Source organism: Bos grunniens, chromosome 18, assembly GCF_055505025.1.
Source record: "Bos grunniens cultivar Pamir isolate PY7600 chromosome 18, Bosgru_T2T1.0, whole genome shotgun sequence".
Lineage (NCBI taxonomy): Eukaryota > Metazoa > Chordata > Mammalia > Artiodactyla > Bovidae > Bos > Bos grunniens.
The window spans coordinates 26,422,118-26,439,764 of record NC_141182.1 but is presented as its reverse complement, the minus strand read 5'-3'; the positions used below and the strand labels follow the sequence as shown (position 1 = coordinate 26,439,764).

General features: G+C 41.2%; 2 protein-coding genes across 20 annotated transcripts in view; one reads left to right on the top strand and one right to left on the bottom strand.

The window, feature by feature from the left end:
- Positions 1-12,073, top strand: part of CNOT1 (CCR4-NOT transcription complex subunit 1) — an 82,832-nt gene extending 70,759 nt beyond the window's left edge. For all 11 annotated transcript variants that reach the window (XR_015145538.1, XR_015145537.1, XM_086350938.1 and 8 more), the window contains 10 exons: positions 1,562-1,810; positions 2,759-2,922; positions 3,097-3,214; positions 4,323-4,424; positions 6,321-6,494; positions 7,331-7,480; positions 8,187-8,367; positions 9,960-10,092; positions 11,421-11,555; positions 11,732-12,073. Coding sequence is in view for 9 of the 11 variants with exons in the window: in XM_086350938.1 (XP_086207064.1) it covers positions 1,562-1,810; positions 2,759-2,922; positions 3,097-3,214; positions 4,323-4,424; positions 6,321-6,494; positions 7,331-7,480; positions 8,187-8,367; positions 9,960-10,092; positions 11,421-11,555; positions 11,732-11,810 (1,485 nt within the window). In the remaining 2 variants the exon portion in view is untranslated. The remainder of the gene's footprint in view (positions 1-1,561; positions 1,811-2,758; positions 2,923-3,096; positions 3,215-4,322; positions 4,425-6,320; positions 6,495-7,330; positions 7,481-8,186; positions 8,368-9,959; positions 10,093-11,420; positions 11,556-11,731) is intronic.
- SETD6 (SET domain containing 6, protein lysine methyltransferase) lies at positions 11,017-17,121 on the bottom strand. Of its 9 annotated transcripts, XR_015145541.1 has the most exons (10): positions 17,050-17,121; positions 16,751-16,843; positions 16,526-16,670; positions 16,311-16,452; positions 15,980-16,174; positions 15,610-15,859; positions 15,294-15,475; positions 14,520-14,700; positions 14,263-14,405; positions 14,038-14,104 (listed from the first exon to the last, which is right to left on the bottom strand). XR_015145541.1 is itself a non-coding variant. In XM_086350949.1 (9 exons), exons 1-9 carry the CDS (start codon positions 17,074-17,076, stop codon positions 13,799-13,801), a joined length of 1,353 nt encoding a protein of 450 aa, XP_086207075.1. In that variant the 5' UTR covers positions 17,077-17,121; the 3' UTR covers positions 13,061-13,798. The 9 variants fall into 9 exon arrangements, 4 of the variants coding, with proteins under 4 accessions (XP_086207075.1, XP_086207076.1, XP_086207078.1 ...); XR_015145540.1 differs by lacking the exon at positions 15,294-15,475 and having other exon boundaries at positions 11,017-14,104; XM_086350949.1 differs by lacking the exon at positions 15,294-15,475 and having other exon boundaries at positions 13,061-14,104; positions 15,739-15,859.
- Between the last annotated feature and the right edge of the window lie 526 nt (positions 17,122-17,647).

Genomic DNA, 17,647 nt, shown 5'->3' with positions numbered 1-17,647 from the left:
CCTGGTGGTCTCGTGGTTAGGATTTGGTGCTTTCACTTTGGTGACTCGAGTTCAGTCCCTGGCTAGGGAACTGAGATCCTGCAAGCTGCGAGACACAGCCAAAAAACAAAAAAATAGAAAATTGAAAATATAACAGCAAAACTTAAGCATTTAAATGGTAGTGCTTTTTATCTTTCTAAATTAATTAGCTTAGCTATCTCCTAAAATAGCTTATTTCTGCATTTTGACAATTGTGTTTCTTCAAACTGAGACCAAAGCTTAGGTGTGCCACCAAAGAAAGATACAAATTATCTTTCATTTGAATGACAATTGAATATGGAAGAGCTGGTTTGAATTTTAGAAGTTGTTAGGAATTGGATTTACTTTTCAAGGTGATTTTTTTTTTTTTGTTAAATCATAATAAGTTAAGTTTCTCCCTTAAAAGAAACCAAGGAATTATCAAACATACCCTATTGAAAAGCTGCTACTGCATACTTAGAGCTTGATTTCCAATTTGGATGGAGGAATTTGAAATCAATTGGTTTTTGTGATCATTGATATTTCATGGGTATGGATGTGGCACCTGTCTCGGCTCTTCCTCTTGGCTTATATGCTCTTGTTTCTTCTCTTCATTTGAAAAAGATAATGTATTATATTTTTCTGTGCTTTTGAATCTTTTTGAGAATTCCTTTCTCCTCTTAGGCTCCCTCTTGATCATAGCAGTCTGTCCTCATTTCTTCTCCCCACTTAGTTTTTTAGATTTCATTGTACAGAAGTCCCTTTGCAAGCCATCTGTTTTGCCTAGTGTATTAATGTCAATTCAGCTGTGTTAATTATTTATCAAGGGACAGTTAACTTGACCATTATCTTGGAAACTTTTTAAAACAAGTTTTCTTTCTGGGCTTGGTTTCATTGCTTAGTAAGCACTGACCTCCCTCTGCAGCCTTAATGTTTTTACATTGTCGTCTTTTTCTTCTTTTGTACTAGCCAAATAACTTCCCTGCTTAACTTCCAGATTATGTCATAAAATTTGTACTTATCCTTTCTTTTAAATAAACTTACCCTTTTCACTTTATCTTAATTTACATTAAAATAGCTGGGTATGATCTGTGAGCTAAAATTTGGTACCTACTTATTGTATAAATTATTATTTGATTTTCCTAGTACAACTAGTTGGAGTTTCAAAAATTTTGTTGTTTTTGGTTAAGTCAGATGGAAGAAATTATCTTAAATTTTGTAAGGAAGTAAAGTATATGTAACTTAATCTCTTACTTGGGGGAAATACACATTGACCAGAATGTCTTAGTATGACTTAATGGGTTACTAAAAAGGTGGTTTAACTTGCATAGTTAACTTTTGAAATTATTGGCTATGGACTGCTTGTTTAAAATTGCCCTGTTATTCTTTTTCATTTTCCATCAAAGTTGATGGAATTCTGTCATGGGTTCTACTGTTTTACAAAGTAACAGTTAGAAATGTGACAACAGGATTAAACGAGAGAATACTTCTTGGCATGAAAATTAAACGTTTATCCATGTGTGTTATCTCATCCTGCCTTCTAATGTTTTTGTTCCCTTGGTAGATGCACCAGCAAGGAATCCTGAAGACTGATGACCTCATAACAAGGTTCTTTCGTCTGTGTACTGAAATGTGTGTTGAAATCAGTTACCGTGCTCAGGCAGAGCAGCAGCACAATCCTGCTGCTAATCCCACCATGATCCGAGCCAAGTGCTATCACAACCTGGATGCCTTTGTCCGACTCATTGCACTGCTAGTAAAGCACTCAGGGGAGGCCACCAACACTGTCACAAAGATTAATCTGCTGAATAAGGTCTGAAATCCTTTCTTGCCTTAGACTTTTGCACACTTGAAGTCTGCATCAGTGGTTCTCAACCCTACAGGGCCCTCAAAACATTTTGTAATATCCCCCTTTCTGTCCAGAAATTAAATTCATAGATAATAAGTAAACATAATAACCGAATTTTAGAAGAGGAGTGTGGTGCCTTAACTGAAAGACACCCTCTCTCAGAGCAAAACGGTATAAGGTATTTTCAGTGTGTTACTGTTTGGTAATGACTACATTAGAAGATACTTAGGGTAGTATAAGATTTGCCCCCAAGTACAGAGTTACTGTGAATGGGATGACTAGACATCTCCTTTGATAACATAAGATTGACAACTCAGATACCATGAGTGACATTGCAGTTGTCTTTGATTTTCTGAAAAGGAACAGAGTTTTTCTTTGATTTCTGCAGTGGAATTCCTGGTAATTTGAATGTTAAGATAGTGCAAAAATGAACTTAGACTTTGGTCTTGGATAGTTACAAATGGGTTTCACGTCCCCTACTCTTCAGTGGTGAAATCAAGTGGAGTGCAGGATAGTTCTGCAATGTTTCTGCAACCTAAGAGCATATCTGACCTCCCATCTCCTAAATGCCAAGAGAAGTATACATCATTTGCCTCCTGTAAGCTTTATGTCAGACCAGAAAGATTAGGTTGGTTGTGTAAACAGGATAAAATATGTACCATGCTGACTTCTAGAGCTTTAGAAAAATTTGTGGAGAGTGTACATGTCTGGTCCATGGTTATGGAAATTCAGAGAAAACATATAAAAGTACAGGGCAGATCAAACCAACGTGTGGTCCCTTTGGCTTTCAGTATATAATTTTATATTTACTTCCATGTGAGGCATAAGAATGAAAGGTATGAAGCATGACTAGAGAGTGGTAAATGAATTGTCTTCATGATTTACATGCTGTATAATCTATGTGCTCTATAGGTCCTCGGTATAGTAGTGGGAGTTCTCCTACAGGATCATGATGTTCGGCAAAGTGAATTTCAGCAACTTCCCTACCACCGAATTTTTATCATGCTGCTCTTGGAACTCAATGCACCTGAGCATGTGTTGGAAACCATTAATTTCCAGACACTTACAGCTTTCTGGTGAGTTATTATTGAAAGTAATAATGTTAAGGATTGCTGTTTTAGTGTCATAAAATTTGAGAAGAACTCTGGGTTAGAAGCATGTTGATTTACAATGCAGCTTGCATATTATCTACTTATAGTCTTTTAACTTTAAGTTGGACTGTGCTTCTGACTAAGGTTTTCTTCTTTCAGCAACACATTCCACATTTTGAGGCCTACCAAAGCTCCTGGCTTTGTGTATGCTTGGCTTGAACTGATCTCCCATCGGATATTTATTGCAAGAATGCTGGCACACACGCCACAGCAGAAGGTGTGGCTGCAGTTTATCTCCTACAGATGAAGACTGTAACTACCTGGGACTAACTAGCACTCTTAGTCATTCAGTGGTCACTGTACTTCTTTCAGGCTTAGTTGGGGGTCCTTACATTTAATGTAGAGTCAGGTCATGGGGAGAGGCATAACAGGTACTTGACCGCCTCTGCCTGAAAGCCATTCCTCAATGATTAGCGTATGGCTTCTCCAAGTTGTCATGAGTCACCTTACGTCAGCCTTGTAAGGCATTTTCCAAAAAATGTTGAGACCCTAAAGCACCTCTGTAGACAGTTATATAAAACTCTTGAGTAATGGAACTCGGGAACCTGCCACTTTTACAAGTTCTCACTCTAAATACTAAAGACTCATACATTTAGAGTTGAGGACCACTGGTCTCTACTGTATTTGAAGAATTAAGATAAAATTTGAGATAAGAGTTTTTAGTATAATTGTGAATAAACACAGTTATGAGAACATTTCTCTCTCATCTTGCAATTAAGTGGCAGATGAGTGTAAGGAAGTACCTTTGATTGACCCTTCAGATCAGAAGACAAATGTGACTACTATGGTTAAAAAAAAAGTGAAATAATCCTTAAATGGATTTGGTATTCGGTGAATAAGTGCATTCCAGGAGGAAGAACAGTACTGAATACAATCTACCCAAAGTGCACATAATTGGTATAATTGGAATATGGTAAGCAGGCCAAATTTGGGTGAAAATAAAGGATTCATGTTGTAAATTGGATGAGGTTATTTGCTAAGAGTTGAGGAATTGAACGTGGGAAAAATAAATAGTTGAGATCCAGGACTTGAAGAAATTAACAGATGTGAGTTTCTTAGTTGGCTGGGTGTTTTGTGTTCTGTCTGAAACACCCTTACCCTATTTGGTGCAGGCAGAAGGACCGAAATATCCTGGAATTTCTGGAGCCAGTTTGTTTCAAATATCATTTCCCATTATCTGCATTATTTTGCTTACTCCTTTTTTGTGCTAGTCAGTCTTTAAGAAAGGTTTATGAAGAAAATAATAGTCACAGCGTAGCTGCTTGGGCAACCTTTTTGGTGGCGGGACAGCAACTGAGTGTAATTATTACCCATGTTTCTTTCAGGGATGGCCTATGTATGCACAGTTACTGATTGATTTATTCAAATATTTAGCGCCTTTCCTTAGAAATGTGGAACTCACCAAACCTATGCAAATCCTCTACAAGGTAATTAATTTGAAATTGTAAAATCAGAATAATTAAAACCTAGCAGTTTAAAACACTTGAAAAATACTTCAACTGGCAGTATATGAGGCCTAATGTTGTTTAATTAAGCTTTTAAAGTATAACACATATTCAGAAAAGTGCAAAAATTGAACATAGTTTGTATAACCAGTGCTTGATGTTCATATATCAATGTGTGCACCAGTTAACTCTTCCAGAATTGCATTAGATTGTTTCTCCCCATATTTAACATACTTGAAATTGTCTGTTTTTCATTTTAGCAGTTGTGCAGAAGGATCTCATTGTGGATTTAGTTTGCATTTCCTTGATTTCTTAATAAGATTTTTGTGTGTAGATTGGCCAGTTGGGTATCTGCCTTTGATGATATACCTCTTCAGCCTTGTGCTCATATCCCTTTGGGATTATCTGTGTTTTTCTTCTTTTTAAACAAGGATTCTTATGTATTCTGGATGTAAGCCGTTTGATGATGTATATTCAGACATCTCCTATTCCTGTAGCTTGCATTTTCACTCCCTTAAAAGTAATGTGTTTTTTGAGGGGTAGATGCTTTAAATTCAGTGTAGTTAAACTGACCTGTTTTCTTCTTTTATTGTACGTTGCTTTTTGTGTCTTGGGTAAGAAATATTTGCTAATCTTAAATTCATTCTGTTCTGCACGTGCCTGCCCCCTACTCAAAAAACCATTAATTCTGGCTTTTACATTTACATTCAGAAAGCAAACTTAATTTTGTGAATGATGAAGGTCATTTTCTCCCCTTCCTTATACCCTCCAGCTTAATAGGTATGTAAGGCTTTTCACCAACAGTTTTAAAGTTCTTCATTTCTTGTTCAGTTGTTTAGTACCTGTATGATCTAGTTGACTGTGTATGGGCATCTCCCTAGTTTACCTGTTGATCTGCTTTTAGCCCAGTATCAAAAGGTCTTGATGGTAAGACTTACTGTAAAGGTACTCAGGTAGAGCAGAATGTTCTTCAACTGCTCTCTTGTAACACTATTTTGGCTATTCTGTATCATTTGCAGTTCCATAAAACTTTGCAATTAGCTTTACTTATAAAACTTTCTGGGATTTAGATTGAGATTTCACTGAATATGTAGATCAACTTGGAGAAAACAGATGCCTTAATAATATCGAACCTTTCAACCCATGTGTATCTCCATTTAGTTGTTAGGTCTTTAATTTTACTTCCCTTAGACTTATGTTCCAGATATTGATGTTTTTGTGAAATTGTATAATGTTTTTATAAATCTGTAGTTTTGTAGGTACCATTTTCTGGTTAAGGAAATGCCCTTTTAATCATAATTTGCTGATAGTTTTAAAAATCATTAAAATGAGTATTGAATTTTATTGGATGCTTTCTTGAACTCAAAGTCATGTGTTTTTTTGTCAGTGTTATTAGTCCATTAATTTTCAGATTCTTAAACTGCCATTGCATTCATTTGTGGATCATTTGGTTGTGATGTATCACTGATTTCCATTTCTACTATTTAGGATTTTTTTTTGTTTTTAGTTTTCATGTCATTTTGGGATCAAAGTTATGCTACTTTTATTGAAGGGGTTGGAAAATAATCTTTTTGTATTAAGATTGTGAATAGTGTTAATTTTTCCTTAAATATTTGTAAGGATTTGGCAGTAAAGCCAGCCAAAGTAAAGCCTCTTCCTCTTTGAGGAAAGAGTTTTAACAAATATTTAACTTCTTTATTATAAAGGGCTATTCAGATTTTCTTTTTTGTTTGGGTTTTGGTAAGTTGTATTTTTTATAAACTCTGGATACCTAGTTTTGCCTTTTTTTCCCTCCAGTTAAATTTATAATAGTAAAAATGTTACTCTTGTTTTCTTAATGTGGAAACAACCAATGTTTTTCTTGTTTTTGAAAAATAGGGCACTTTAAGGGTGCTGCTGGTTCTTTTGCATGATTTTCCTGAGTTCCTTTGTGATTACCATTATGGATTTTGTGACGTGATCCCACCTAATTGTATCCAGCTAAGAAATCTGATCCTGAGTGCCTTCCCAAGAAACATGAGGCTCCCAGACCCATTCACTCCTAATCTGAAGGTAAAGTTCTAAATAGTTTTAAGGAAAAGAAAGTTGTTTGTTAGTATTTTAGTCCTTTCTCTGCTAAGAGAGGTATATGCTGCCCCCAGAACACACATACCTACAAGTTACCTGTTGGATAACGTTGCTCTTTGGGGGGAAGCAGTTATGTTATTAAACCTGATAAAGTATGAGACTGACTGCTTCTGGATATTGGTTCACAGTATTTGTCTAGTTGCTGTTTTCAGTTTTTTTATTAAATTTAGCTGTATTTATAGAACCTCAACCTGGGTATTGGGCCAGTCATTTGTTGGGTGGCCCCACTAGTGGCAGAGCATTGCAGAATAGACACTAGTAATGCCATATTTCATAGGTGTGTATTTGCATTTTGTTTAAACTGTCAAAATAAAAGAAGGGACTGTTTTAAGATCATACCACCCCTTACATGGCTACTGTAAGTTTTATTAAAGTAGAGAATATGATGTCTTACTTTGCTGGGATATCTTTTCAAAGAGTAGGGCTCTTGGTGAGCAAAGAGTCTCATTCTGTATTTTAAACTAGACTTCTACAAGATACCTATTGTGCCTTATTTTAAGAAGGATAAAATAGTATAGAATGAGAAATTACTATCATTTTGTATATAGGTACCTTTGAGTAATCTGTTTCTTCTAATAACATTTTGCTGTGCAGCAGAAATTAACACATTATAAATTGCTGTATTTCAGTAAAATGTTTTTAAACGATTGAGTACTCTTCAAGACAAAATTTTATATAAACAACTTTCTAACATAGAGACAGTTTGCTATTAAGGCCCTACAAATGCTTCTGATTGTGATTCTTGTATTTGTTTGTGGCAGGTGGATATGTTGAGTGAAATTAACATCGCTCCCCGGATTCTCACCAATTTTACTGGAGTGATGCCACCTCAATTCAAAAAGGATTTGGATTCCTATCTTAAAACTCGATCACCTGTCACTTTCCTGTCTGATCTGCGCAGCAACCTACAGGTTAATTGGTTTGACTGAAACTCTTGGTTGTGTCTTTATAGAAAATACTTTATATGCATAGTTAGTCCTGTGCATGGTCTCATTTCAACCTGCTTTAAAGGTTTTAAAGCACATTGTCATTTTTAATGGTTAGATGAGATTATATTATACATTTTAGCATAAGTACATATATTCATCCTATACATCTATAGCATAATCTTGGAAGAGGCAGCCAGGGAATGGACTGGTTTTCTGTAAGAATAGATTGCTGATAATCGCTCCCATACTCTAATAAGACTTCTAAATTGGATTCTGATTCAGTTTGCTGTATAGAAAATGATTGAGGCTATATTATTTTTCCGGTCTTCCCATACCAAGAAACCACATCTTTTTCCCTCTTCAATTTTTTTTTTTTAAATAAGTGAGATAATGCATATTTTGACTTTATAAACTTTATTTTTGTGCTGGTAACTGTTAAAGCTTTAGTGTCCCAAGGGAAATCATACCTCTTTTATTGACACACTATCTTTGAGCATCTGTGTATTTGTTACATAACCATACAAAATCAAAGCAGATTTCTAAAATTTAAGTCACAGAGAATATTGGGAGCAGTTCAGCTTTTCTCTGAAAGTCATAAAAAGGATTCTTAGAACTATCGGTGCCTAAATCAATGCTTAAATCACTATCGGTGCGAGTAAGTCAGGAGCTTTCTGTTTTGTTCACTTAGGTATCCAATGAGCCTGGTAATCGCTACAACCTCCAGCTCATTAATGCACTGGTGCTCTATGTAGGGACTCAGGCCATTGCACACATCCACAACAAGGGCAGCACACCTTCAATGAGCACCATCACGCACTCAGCTCACATGGACATCTTTCAGAACCTGGCTGTGGATTTGGACACTGAAGGTGAGTGAAGCCAGCCAGTTCTCAGAGTCAAGTTTTCTGTGTATTTGGTCATAGTCTGGTCCTAAAAATACTTTAAGCCACAACAGAGAATGTTCTGTCAATATGATTATAGGTCTGGCTGATTATTTAATTCAGTAGTATCTGCTCAATGCAGAAAACACAGAAAAGCGTAAAGGGGGTAAAAAACCATCCAGAATCCTTACCACATCAGTTAATATTTCAGTATATACGAGTGTATTGTTTTGTGTTTTTTTAGTGTAAAAATAAACATTTTTTTTACTAGCCTCTCTAAAGATAGGCTCACTTGTTTTGCTAGCCTGCTTTTTGTTCCAGCATTATTGGTGCCTCTTTGCCAGGCAGAATGTTACATATTCCATGTGTAAAGAAAGATTAATGAATAGGACTCCCCCTACCTGCTTTGCAAAATGTTCACATTATAATTTCTGGTGTAGGTTATCTCACGTGCTTAAACTACATCTTTTGGTCTGTATTCATTGTAATAGAGACCCAAGTAGGTGGTGACCAACCTACTTGTCCTGCTTGTCTTGGCTTTTTCCGCTATGGATCCTTGAGAGGCTAATTTTAAGTATATGTTGCTGCTACTGCTAAGTCGCGTCAGTCGTGTCCGACTCTGCGACCCCATAGACGGCAGCCCACCAGGCTCCCCCGTCCCTGGGATTCTCCAGGCAAGAACACTGGAGTGGGTTGCCATTTCCTTCTCTAATGCACGAAAGTGAAAAGTCAAAGTGAAGTCACTCAGTCGTGTCCAACTCTTAGTGACCTCATGGACTGCAGCCTACCAGGCTTCTCTGTCCATGGAGTTTTCCAGGCAAGAGTACTGGAGTGGGGTGCCACTGCCTTCTCCAATTTTAAGTATATACTACTTGCATATTTGTGGCGGGGGGCGGGGGGCGGGTCTGAGACAGCTTAAAAATCAAGATTTAACACAGGTAAATACCACTGCATCCAGAACCCAACAGCAAAAAAAGAGGGTAGTCTCCAAGGCAGTGTTGAAGCTCACTGTGAGTAATACCAAGCAGACACAGACAACCAAATCCAGTTAAGATGAGGCTAGCTTCAGAGTAGAGACTGGGAACCCTTGGTGGGTTATCCCCAAAGTAAACCCCTTATAGAGGGACTGTGAGGTCAAAACTATTTTCATGATGAAACATTTGCGTTTTTCCACTCATTTTATTACTAGTGTACAGTGAAGGTTTCCAGAGGCTACATGAATGAAATACCATACTGGAAACAGTCTGAACAAAAGGGCAGAAATGAGAATCCAACAGAATGTAAAACACTGACACTCTATATAATAATAAAGTTTTTTTGGGGGGAAATACTTAAATTTTATATTTACATGTTATATTACTATGCAATAGTTCTCAAAAATAGTTTTCAACTAAAAAATTTTTTAATGTGGAAAATAGTGAAGTAAAAACCCACAGAAATGAAAACTCTTTGGGGGTCCAAGTCCCACTGGTTGAAACAAAGGATAACATGACAGCCTTTATCAGAAATCCAAACCCTAGCCAGTCAGAATGATTCAGCCTTTGAAGAACAAATTCTCGCTAAACTGTCTTAATTTCTAGGTCGGTATCTCTTCTTGAATGCAATTGCAAATCAGCTGCGGTACCCAAATAGCCACACTCACTACTTCAGCTGCACCATGCTGTACCTTTTTGCAGAGGCCAACACTGAAGCTATTCAAGAACAGATCACAAGGTAAGACAGAAGTCTGTTTTTCGGAGTTTCTAAATGGAACCTCTTCCCTTTTATTATGAATTCTGAGTGTTTTTCCTATGGATTCCGTGTTCACCGAGTATCTGTGTTAAATGCATGTGTGTTCAGGCGTGTCTGATTCTTTGAGACCCTATGGACTGTAGCCCACCAGGCTGCTTTGTCCAGACAAGAACACTGGACAAGTACTGGGCTTCTCCAGACAAGAATACTGGAGTGGATAGCCTTTCCTTCTCCAAGAGATCTTCCCAGCCCAAGAATGGAGCCCACATCTCTTGCATCTGCACAGGCAGGCAGATTCTTTACTATTGAACCACCTTGGAAGCCCGTGTGTTAAATAGTTGTGAACAAAAGGACTTGGTTCCTGCCCTCCTGAAATAGTCTGATGGGCACCAAAAAAACCCCCCACACACAAACAGAATTACTAATCATTGTTAAAACCAAAAAGTAGGTGTCAACACAAGGTGCCAGTACTTTTATAGATTAGGGATTTTTCCCAAGTGGTGTTGTCAGCATATTTAACCTGAGTCCTGAAGCATCAGGCCTTTCAAAGGCCAGGTTAAAGAGCTTAAACTTGTCTTCATTACCTGTAGGTAGTAAGGTTTTAAGCAGGAGAAATAACAGGATCATACTTGTGTTTTACTAACAATAGTTAGGAATCTATTACAGATTGCTTGGACTATATACAGCATTTGCAAATTAGGAAATGGGAACATCCTAGTGAGAGATATACAGGCAAACTTAAAGAACTGGACCAGACTTCTTAAACTTGCCCCTTCACATATTATTAGCTTCTAGGTATTAATATTCCTTAGTTGTATATACTAAAAATTAATTAGTATTATTAGATGTTTAGATGGTAAGTCCTTTTTGTGATTACATATAAAGCATCAGTGAACATCCTTGTACTCATGTCTTTGTTGCTGTGCTTTATTTACGTCTTTAGGATAAATTTAGAAGTACAGTTGGTTAGGTCAAAGAATGTGAATATTTAAGCCAATACTGACTGCCATTCAGAAGAATCATCCCCCCCAGTTTACATGTGTACTAGTAGCATTAAAATCCTTACTTCCTATTTGAGTATTTATTCTTTAAGTGATTACCTTCTCTGTGCCATGTAATCTATTATCTATTACCTTAGTTTTCTAGGCTCAGTAATGGGAAGAGGTGGGGTTCAAACCTACTTTATGTAATTCTAGGATCTATTTATGCTAACTTCTGTATATCCACCTTCCTTTTCTAAAGCTAATAGAGAAGTGGTCATGATCTGGTGTTTTCCTGTGCATTGATGAACTTTTTCTTCCATCCTCCAGGGTTCTTTTGGAACGGTTGATTGTAAATAGGCCACATCCTTGGGGTCTTCTTATTACCTTCATTGAGCTGATTAAAAATCCAGCATTTAAATTCTGGAACCATGAATTTGTACACTGTGCCCCAGAAATTGAAAAGTGAGTCAAAAGTAATTGTTTTCATTGTTTCAGTCTTAAGACAGGAGAAATAATCATTTGATGGCTTCAGCTTGGGTGGGTGATTAAGAAGGGAGTAGTAGCCAAAATTAGTAAGACACAAGGTTTGGTCAGGCCTGAATTTTTCTCACCAGCTTGTACTTGTCTTCATTCTTCAGGTTATTCCAGTCCGTCGCACAGTGCTGCATGGGACAAAAGCAGGCTCAGCAAGTAATGGAAGGGACAGGTGCCAGTTAGATGGAACCACATCTCTGTTGTAAATGTGTCTGCCTGGAGGTCCCACTGTACCAAGTTCATAAACTGGCTGAAGATCCTTTCAGCTCTTCCTGACTTGCCCGGCCCTTTGGTTCTTGGGTATCTGCCCCAATTACTGTTTGGGTCAGCTACCTGTCTATGTGGACACGTTCCAAAGTTTAAATGCATTTTTTTGACTCTTGGCCAAAATTTAGAAGATGCTGTGAATATCATTTTGAACTTGTGTAAATATATGAAAGAGAAAACCTTTGTCTGAAACTTCTTGGGTTTGTGCAAAATGTGTTCAAGGCAAGTAGGTAAACTGGTACCTGCCCAATTTATAATGGAAGGAGCTGCTGATGCCATGCACTTGTCTGGGGGTGGGGTGGGGTGGGGACGGGGCATAGCGCCATGTCTTCTGACATTCCAGGTGTCCCAAAGAATAGCAAGAAAGCCAGTTTAAATATTGTGTAACTTTTTTTTAAAAGTATGGACAGGGACCTTGAAAATCACCAAGTTGTTTTTTAAAAATGTGGATGTGTAGAATCTGGTATGCTAGGAACATGTGCAGAGTTCACATTTGAGATCCCATGGGTTTTTTATTTTACCTCTTCCCCACATCTACAGCTTGCTGCTGGGAGAGCATCATTTTCTCTTTGCTGCTGGAGAACACACCCTCTTGGGCCCTGTGAGACACTTTTTATAAAGGGAAGCCAAACCAGGCCTAAAGCTCCCCCATCTCTCATTATAGTAACTTGTAAATTGTGCAGAAAGGAGCCAAATAGTAGGAATTGCCCTTCCCCATTATCCCAATGAATGGCCATACAGGCTGAGTTCAACAACAAAGTCAAAAGGACCAATACAGCCTCTTTTGTAAGGATTTTGAATGTTTTGCAAGTATATTGGTCCATGTGTTGTATTTTGTAGCCTTTCTAGTTCCTGGCTTTAGCCTCCCTACTTCTTCTATGTGTATGTGTACTGTAGTCACACATTAAAGTTATGACACACGAGTCCACTGTGCCTTTCTCAGTAGCAGCCAGTGCTGGTGGTGAGAAGGAACGTGGACCACCCAGCCTTCCCATTGGGCAACACCAACTTCTGCTGAATGCTAGGTTTTTCCACTACCAATGTAGCATCTTTAAACAAGGAAGTGATTTCTGTGTAGTGTTTTCCTTTTCCTTTCTCAAAGTTAACTGCACCAGGTTTCTGTGGTTAAATTCAAAATGCCAGTTTAAAAAAAATAGACCCTCATGGCGTTTTGATATAATTTTTAAAAGAAAAGGAATAGGAGTAGGTACATATTTTATATTTATCCCACTTGAAATATATACAAGATAAATAGAAATCTTACATGGGGGCTTGTATGTCACTGGTATCTTAGGCTGCTAAGGAATTAAAATAACTGCTCAGAGTTCCAGTAACATAGCTTACTAAATCCTCCAACAGGAACAGTTTTTTAAAAAAGGGAAAGTGGTTGCTCAAGACCTACCAGGTCTACTTTCAAACTCCATGTTATTAAATGCTGCTGCTAAGTCGCTTCAGCGTGTCCGACTCTGTGCAACCCCATAGACTGCAGCCCACCAGGCTCCCCCATCCCTGGGATTCTCCAGGCAAGAACACTGGAGTGGGTTGCTGTTTCCTTCTCCAATGCATGAAAGTGAAAAGTGAAAGTGACGCCTCTCAGTCGAGACTACAACAAAATGTATCACTATCACATTTCTGCTTTGGTTCAAACTCGATAACAAAACAGCTATAAAGTTTATCAGTGTTAGTAACAGCAGCAATTCACAAGTCTACTGCTCCCAATCCTTCAGCATGTCACTCTTACCTTGGCGTACATCCTATTTTGTTAATTTCGCTACTTTTCCTTTTGGTATTAGTACAAAACACAAAGCAAAAGATCCAAATTTTACTTCTTTCCAAGTATCAGTGCATACTAGCTTAGCATGAAGTTCCTCTTCGGGATACTCCTTCAGGCAGAAGGGAGCCTGCTAACGTGTCAGCTCCAACAGCCGGTGTAGAATCATCTTCTGACCATAACGCACCTGTAAGGCTTGCTGTTCCCTCCAGCTAAGTGCCGCATAGGCCTCCTTATTGCTGAGTAAATCTTGCTCAGTTTTTAAGTCTGTGGCATAGGTTTGCAGGGTCAACAATACACTGTCCCGAAGAAGCTGTCTCCATGATGCTTTGAGTTTGGGGATATCTGTGATTGTCAGGCTGTCTTCTTCACTTTTATCATCTTCCCATCCATTCTGGTCTTTAAACTCTCTGAACTCCTCAGCAGGCATGCACAGTACCTAGAAGCAACCATGGGGCCCTTTAAAGTAGGATGTAATACTTGCATGTTTCTGAAACTGATTCAGAGAAGCTGGCCTATCCTGGCAGCATTTAATTGTACTCTGTCCAGGCCACCTTTCTTCTCATCTAGCTCTAAATACTCATTTTGAGCATGTACCTTGAGTGTAGTGGCCAGTTCCTCTTCAGTCAGTACCTCTTCACGCCCAATCACAAAGGCTCCCTCTTCCCCTACCATCTCCAATTTGCATAAGAAATCCCAGCGTTCATAGAGTAGGAGCCTTTCAGCTTCAACTTTTGTCCCTATAGATAGAAGTACTGGTGTGAAAGTCTTGGTAAACCCAAAACCTCATTTCTCCTTAGTCCACAAAAAGGGGGCAGGATAGACACACACTGGTGTCTGAGTTAACCACTCACCCTGTAACGCGGCTTCACGAACAGTTACCATCTGAATGTCAGCTGTGTCATTCGTGTTGTCGGGATACGGTTCAGCAAAACCATACATGTGAATCAGTTGCCAGTTAGCCATTTGCCCGTAAGTGTTGAAGATCTCATGGCCTTTAGGAATGGGCTGAATGGCCACCATCCGAAGACAAGTCTGGGGTGGAAGGGTTCAGAAGCTGGGGTCAAGCCCTTTCCAGGCCACCCCTAAGAAGATGACTTCACTTCCCAGGAAAGTATAGTTCCCACCAACAGTTATAGTTCAGCAATGAGGCTGATGCTATACCTACCAACATTCTACTTTTAGTTAAGATCCTGTGCTGTAGAATAAAACATTTGAGGCTTACAAAAGTCTAAACAGCCCAACGCTTTAGTAGGTGAAACTTCTGCTCAGTCATCTCAAGCACTTCAAAAAGCTGCTAGCTTTAAAAAATGAATTAAGGAGGACCTCCGGGTGGTCTTGGTGGTTAAGACTCCAAGCTTCCACTGCAGCGAGGTGTGGGTTCCATCCCTGCTTGGGGAACTAAGATCCCATGTGCCTCACAGTGCAGCCAAAAAAAACCCAGATCAAAGGAAATTCACTGGTGGTTTAGAGATTAGGACTCAATCCCTGGTTGGGTAACTAAGATATGCACAGCTCTGCAAAAAAAGCCAACAAAAAACTCAACCCAGATCAAAGTAGGAACAGCAAATAGAGACAAGGTTTTAAAAATAACAGCCATTTCCTAATTTTTAACTCCATAAACTTACATCTTTTCTTGCAACTTTCCACTTAGCAAATAGAACAGATATAAACACAGTCCTGGTATCATCTTAAACCCTTTCTTAGGAACATCCCCTCTTCTGAAAAGTACTGACGCTATGGCTGTTGCAGATTGTTGTCCACAGGGCCCTGACACAATCTCAGCTCACTGGCACTGCACAGAACAGACCTAAAGCACCAAAACAATGGCACAGGTTTAGCAGAGGATAACCCCAACTTTCTTTGAGGGCTTTAATTTGTGTTCAAAGAACTTCACTGTAATATGCAAGCAAAGTACATAGCAGAGGAACTAATTTCACCTACTGATTTCTAGTATGAGGAGAACTGAGCCCATTTGGCTCAACTGCCAGGCCAGCATGAAGAAGACATTGGTTCGATTCAAATGCCCAAGCATCAAGGCACAGAAACAAGAACTGGGAGGCATCCACTCACTGGAGAGTATTCTAGATTGGCATTGTGATTGGCTAAATGGTTTAGTATGTCTGCAGCAGGCACCATCAAAGGGGAGTTTGGCTCCTTTTCATCCTCCTCTTCCTCCAGTGGTTCCTGAAAGCTGCCACAGAGAGAACTTGGCTAAAGCCCAGTGTTGGGGTGGGGCTCACTGTTCTTTCCCTTCTGGTCACTCAACAGAGTTCTAAAGAAGAGAGTCCTGTGCAAGGCTCTACTCACTGACCTGTAGGCCATCACAAGAGCCACGAGCTGGCGGTAGAGTTCCAGAGATCGGACCCTGGGGCTGAAAAGATCGGGGTGGGCGTCCATGAAGGGCAGCACAATGGAATAATACTCGCTGCGGATGTTGACCAAATCCTTCTCCACGGCCTCGGGTACGCCTGTGCCCTGCAGCAATCGCCGGCGCTCCTCCTCTGGCCTGCAGTGACACCCCCACCCGGGTTCTTCACCCAATCTACCGAGACTAGCGCTTGGCACCCGTGTCCCAAGGGCAAGCGGTTCGAGCCAGGCTACGTACGGTGTTGGCGTTCCCCAGCCCCTTCTACGGCTCTCACCAGAACATGGGGTGCTGCAAGCGGCCCAGCTCGGGCCAGAGCGCAAAGTAGGGGCTCCAGGGCGAGGCCGGGGCCTGCATCTCGTGGAGTAGCGCCAGCAGCAGCGGCACCCAGCCCGACTGGCTCTGCAGCGCGCCTCGCTCTGGGGGAGACACGGAGATTAGGGACCCCGCGGGCCCAATTCGGCGTCTCTCCACCCCTGTCGGCGTGCCCACCTCGTTCCAGCACACCGCTGATGGAGCAGGTGTGCTGCGACAGGAGCGCGGCCCGCGGCACCGCGAACAGCAGTTCCCCGGGCTGCACGCTCTCCCGGGCCACCATGCCGTAGCCGGCCACCGTGCCCTGCCGGCTCACCGCCACCTGAGCAGAGAGAATGGCCCCTCAGAGCTGGCCCGCGCCCGCTTCCCCGCTGCACCCACCTCCCCCAGTCCCCCTCTCACCTTGGGACTCAGCTCCAGTCCCACCCGCTGGCACCAGCTCAGGAAGCTGGCCACCGGGGCCGGGTCGTCGTCGCTGCCCGCAGGCCCGGCCACCTAAGACAGGCAAGCGCAGTGGCGCGGCCCCGCCCGGGAGAGCTCGCTGGGGGCGGAGAAGGGGGCGCGCGCGCGGAGGAAGGCCCGGGGTTGGGGAGGGGACGCGAAGAGCGGCGAATGACCCGCGGCAGGCCGCGGAGCGGCGCGCGAGAGAGTGGCGTGGCGCGGTGGAGAGGGGTGCACCCGCGCCGCCCGCCGTAACTTACCCGCCGGCGCTTTGCCTGGGTCGCCATGGTCCGAGGGCGCGGAGCCTCAGGCGTCTGTAGACCCGCACCGGCGCTTCCGGCGTCCGGGGGGCCGGGCTTTCGAGGGCGGGGCCTATGTCCCCGCCCCGGACAACGTGACTTTCATTTCGCCTTCGCTCGGAAGACAAGCAGGCATTTGCACTCAGCACAGAATCGGACACGACTGAAGCGACACAGCAGCAGCAGCAGCAGCAGCAGCAGCAGCAGCAGGAGCTCTTGAACTGTGGTGCTGGAGAAGACTCTTGAGAGTCCCTTGGACTGCAAGGAGATCCAACCAGTCCATCCTAAAGGAAATCATTCCTGAATATTCATTGGAAGGACTGATGTTGAAGCTGAAACTCCAATACTTTGGCCACCTGATGCGAAGAACTGACTCATTGGAAAAGACCCTGATGCTGGGAAAGATTGAAGGCGGGAGGAGAAGGGGACGACAGAGGATGAGATGGTTGGATAGCATCACCGACTCAATGGACATGGGTTTGAGTAGGCTCCGGGAGTTGGCTATGGACAGGGAGGCTTGACGTGCTGCAGTCCATGGGGTCGCAAAGAGACGGACACG

Excerpts from the sequence above, each read along its gene's own strand:
- SETD6 (XM_086350949.1), bottom strand. The coding sequence starts at position 17,076 with ATGGCGACCCAGGCAAAGCGCCGGCGG. Across the intron at positions 14,701-15,738 it reads CCAATCTAGAATACTCTCCA|ACTTGTCTTCGGATGGTGGC; the intron begins GTGAGTGGATGC and ends CTTCCACCCCAG. Across the intron at positions 14,406-14,519 it reads TCGTGAAGCCGCGTTACAGG|GGACAAAAGTTGAAGCTGAA; the intron begins GTGAGTGGTTAA and ends TTCTATCTATAG.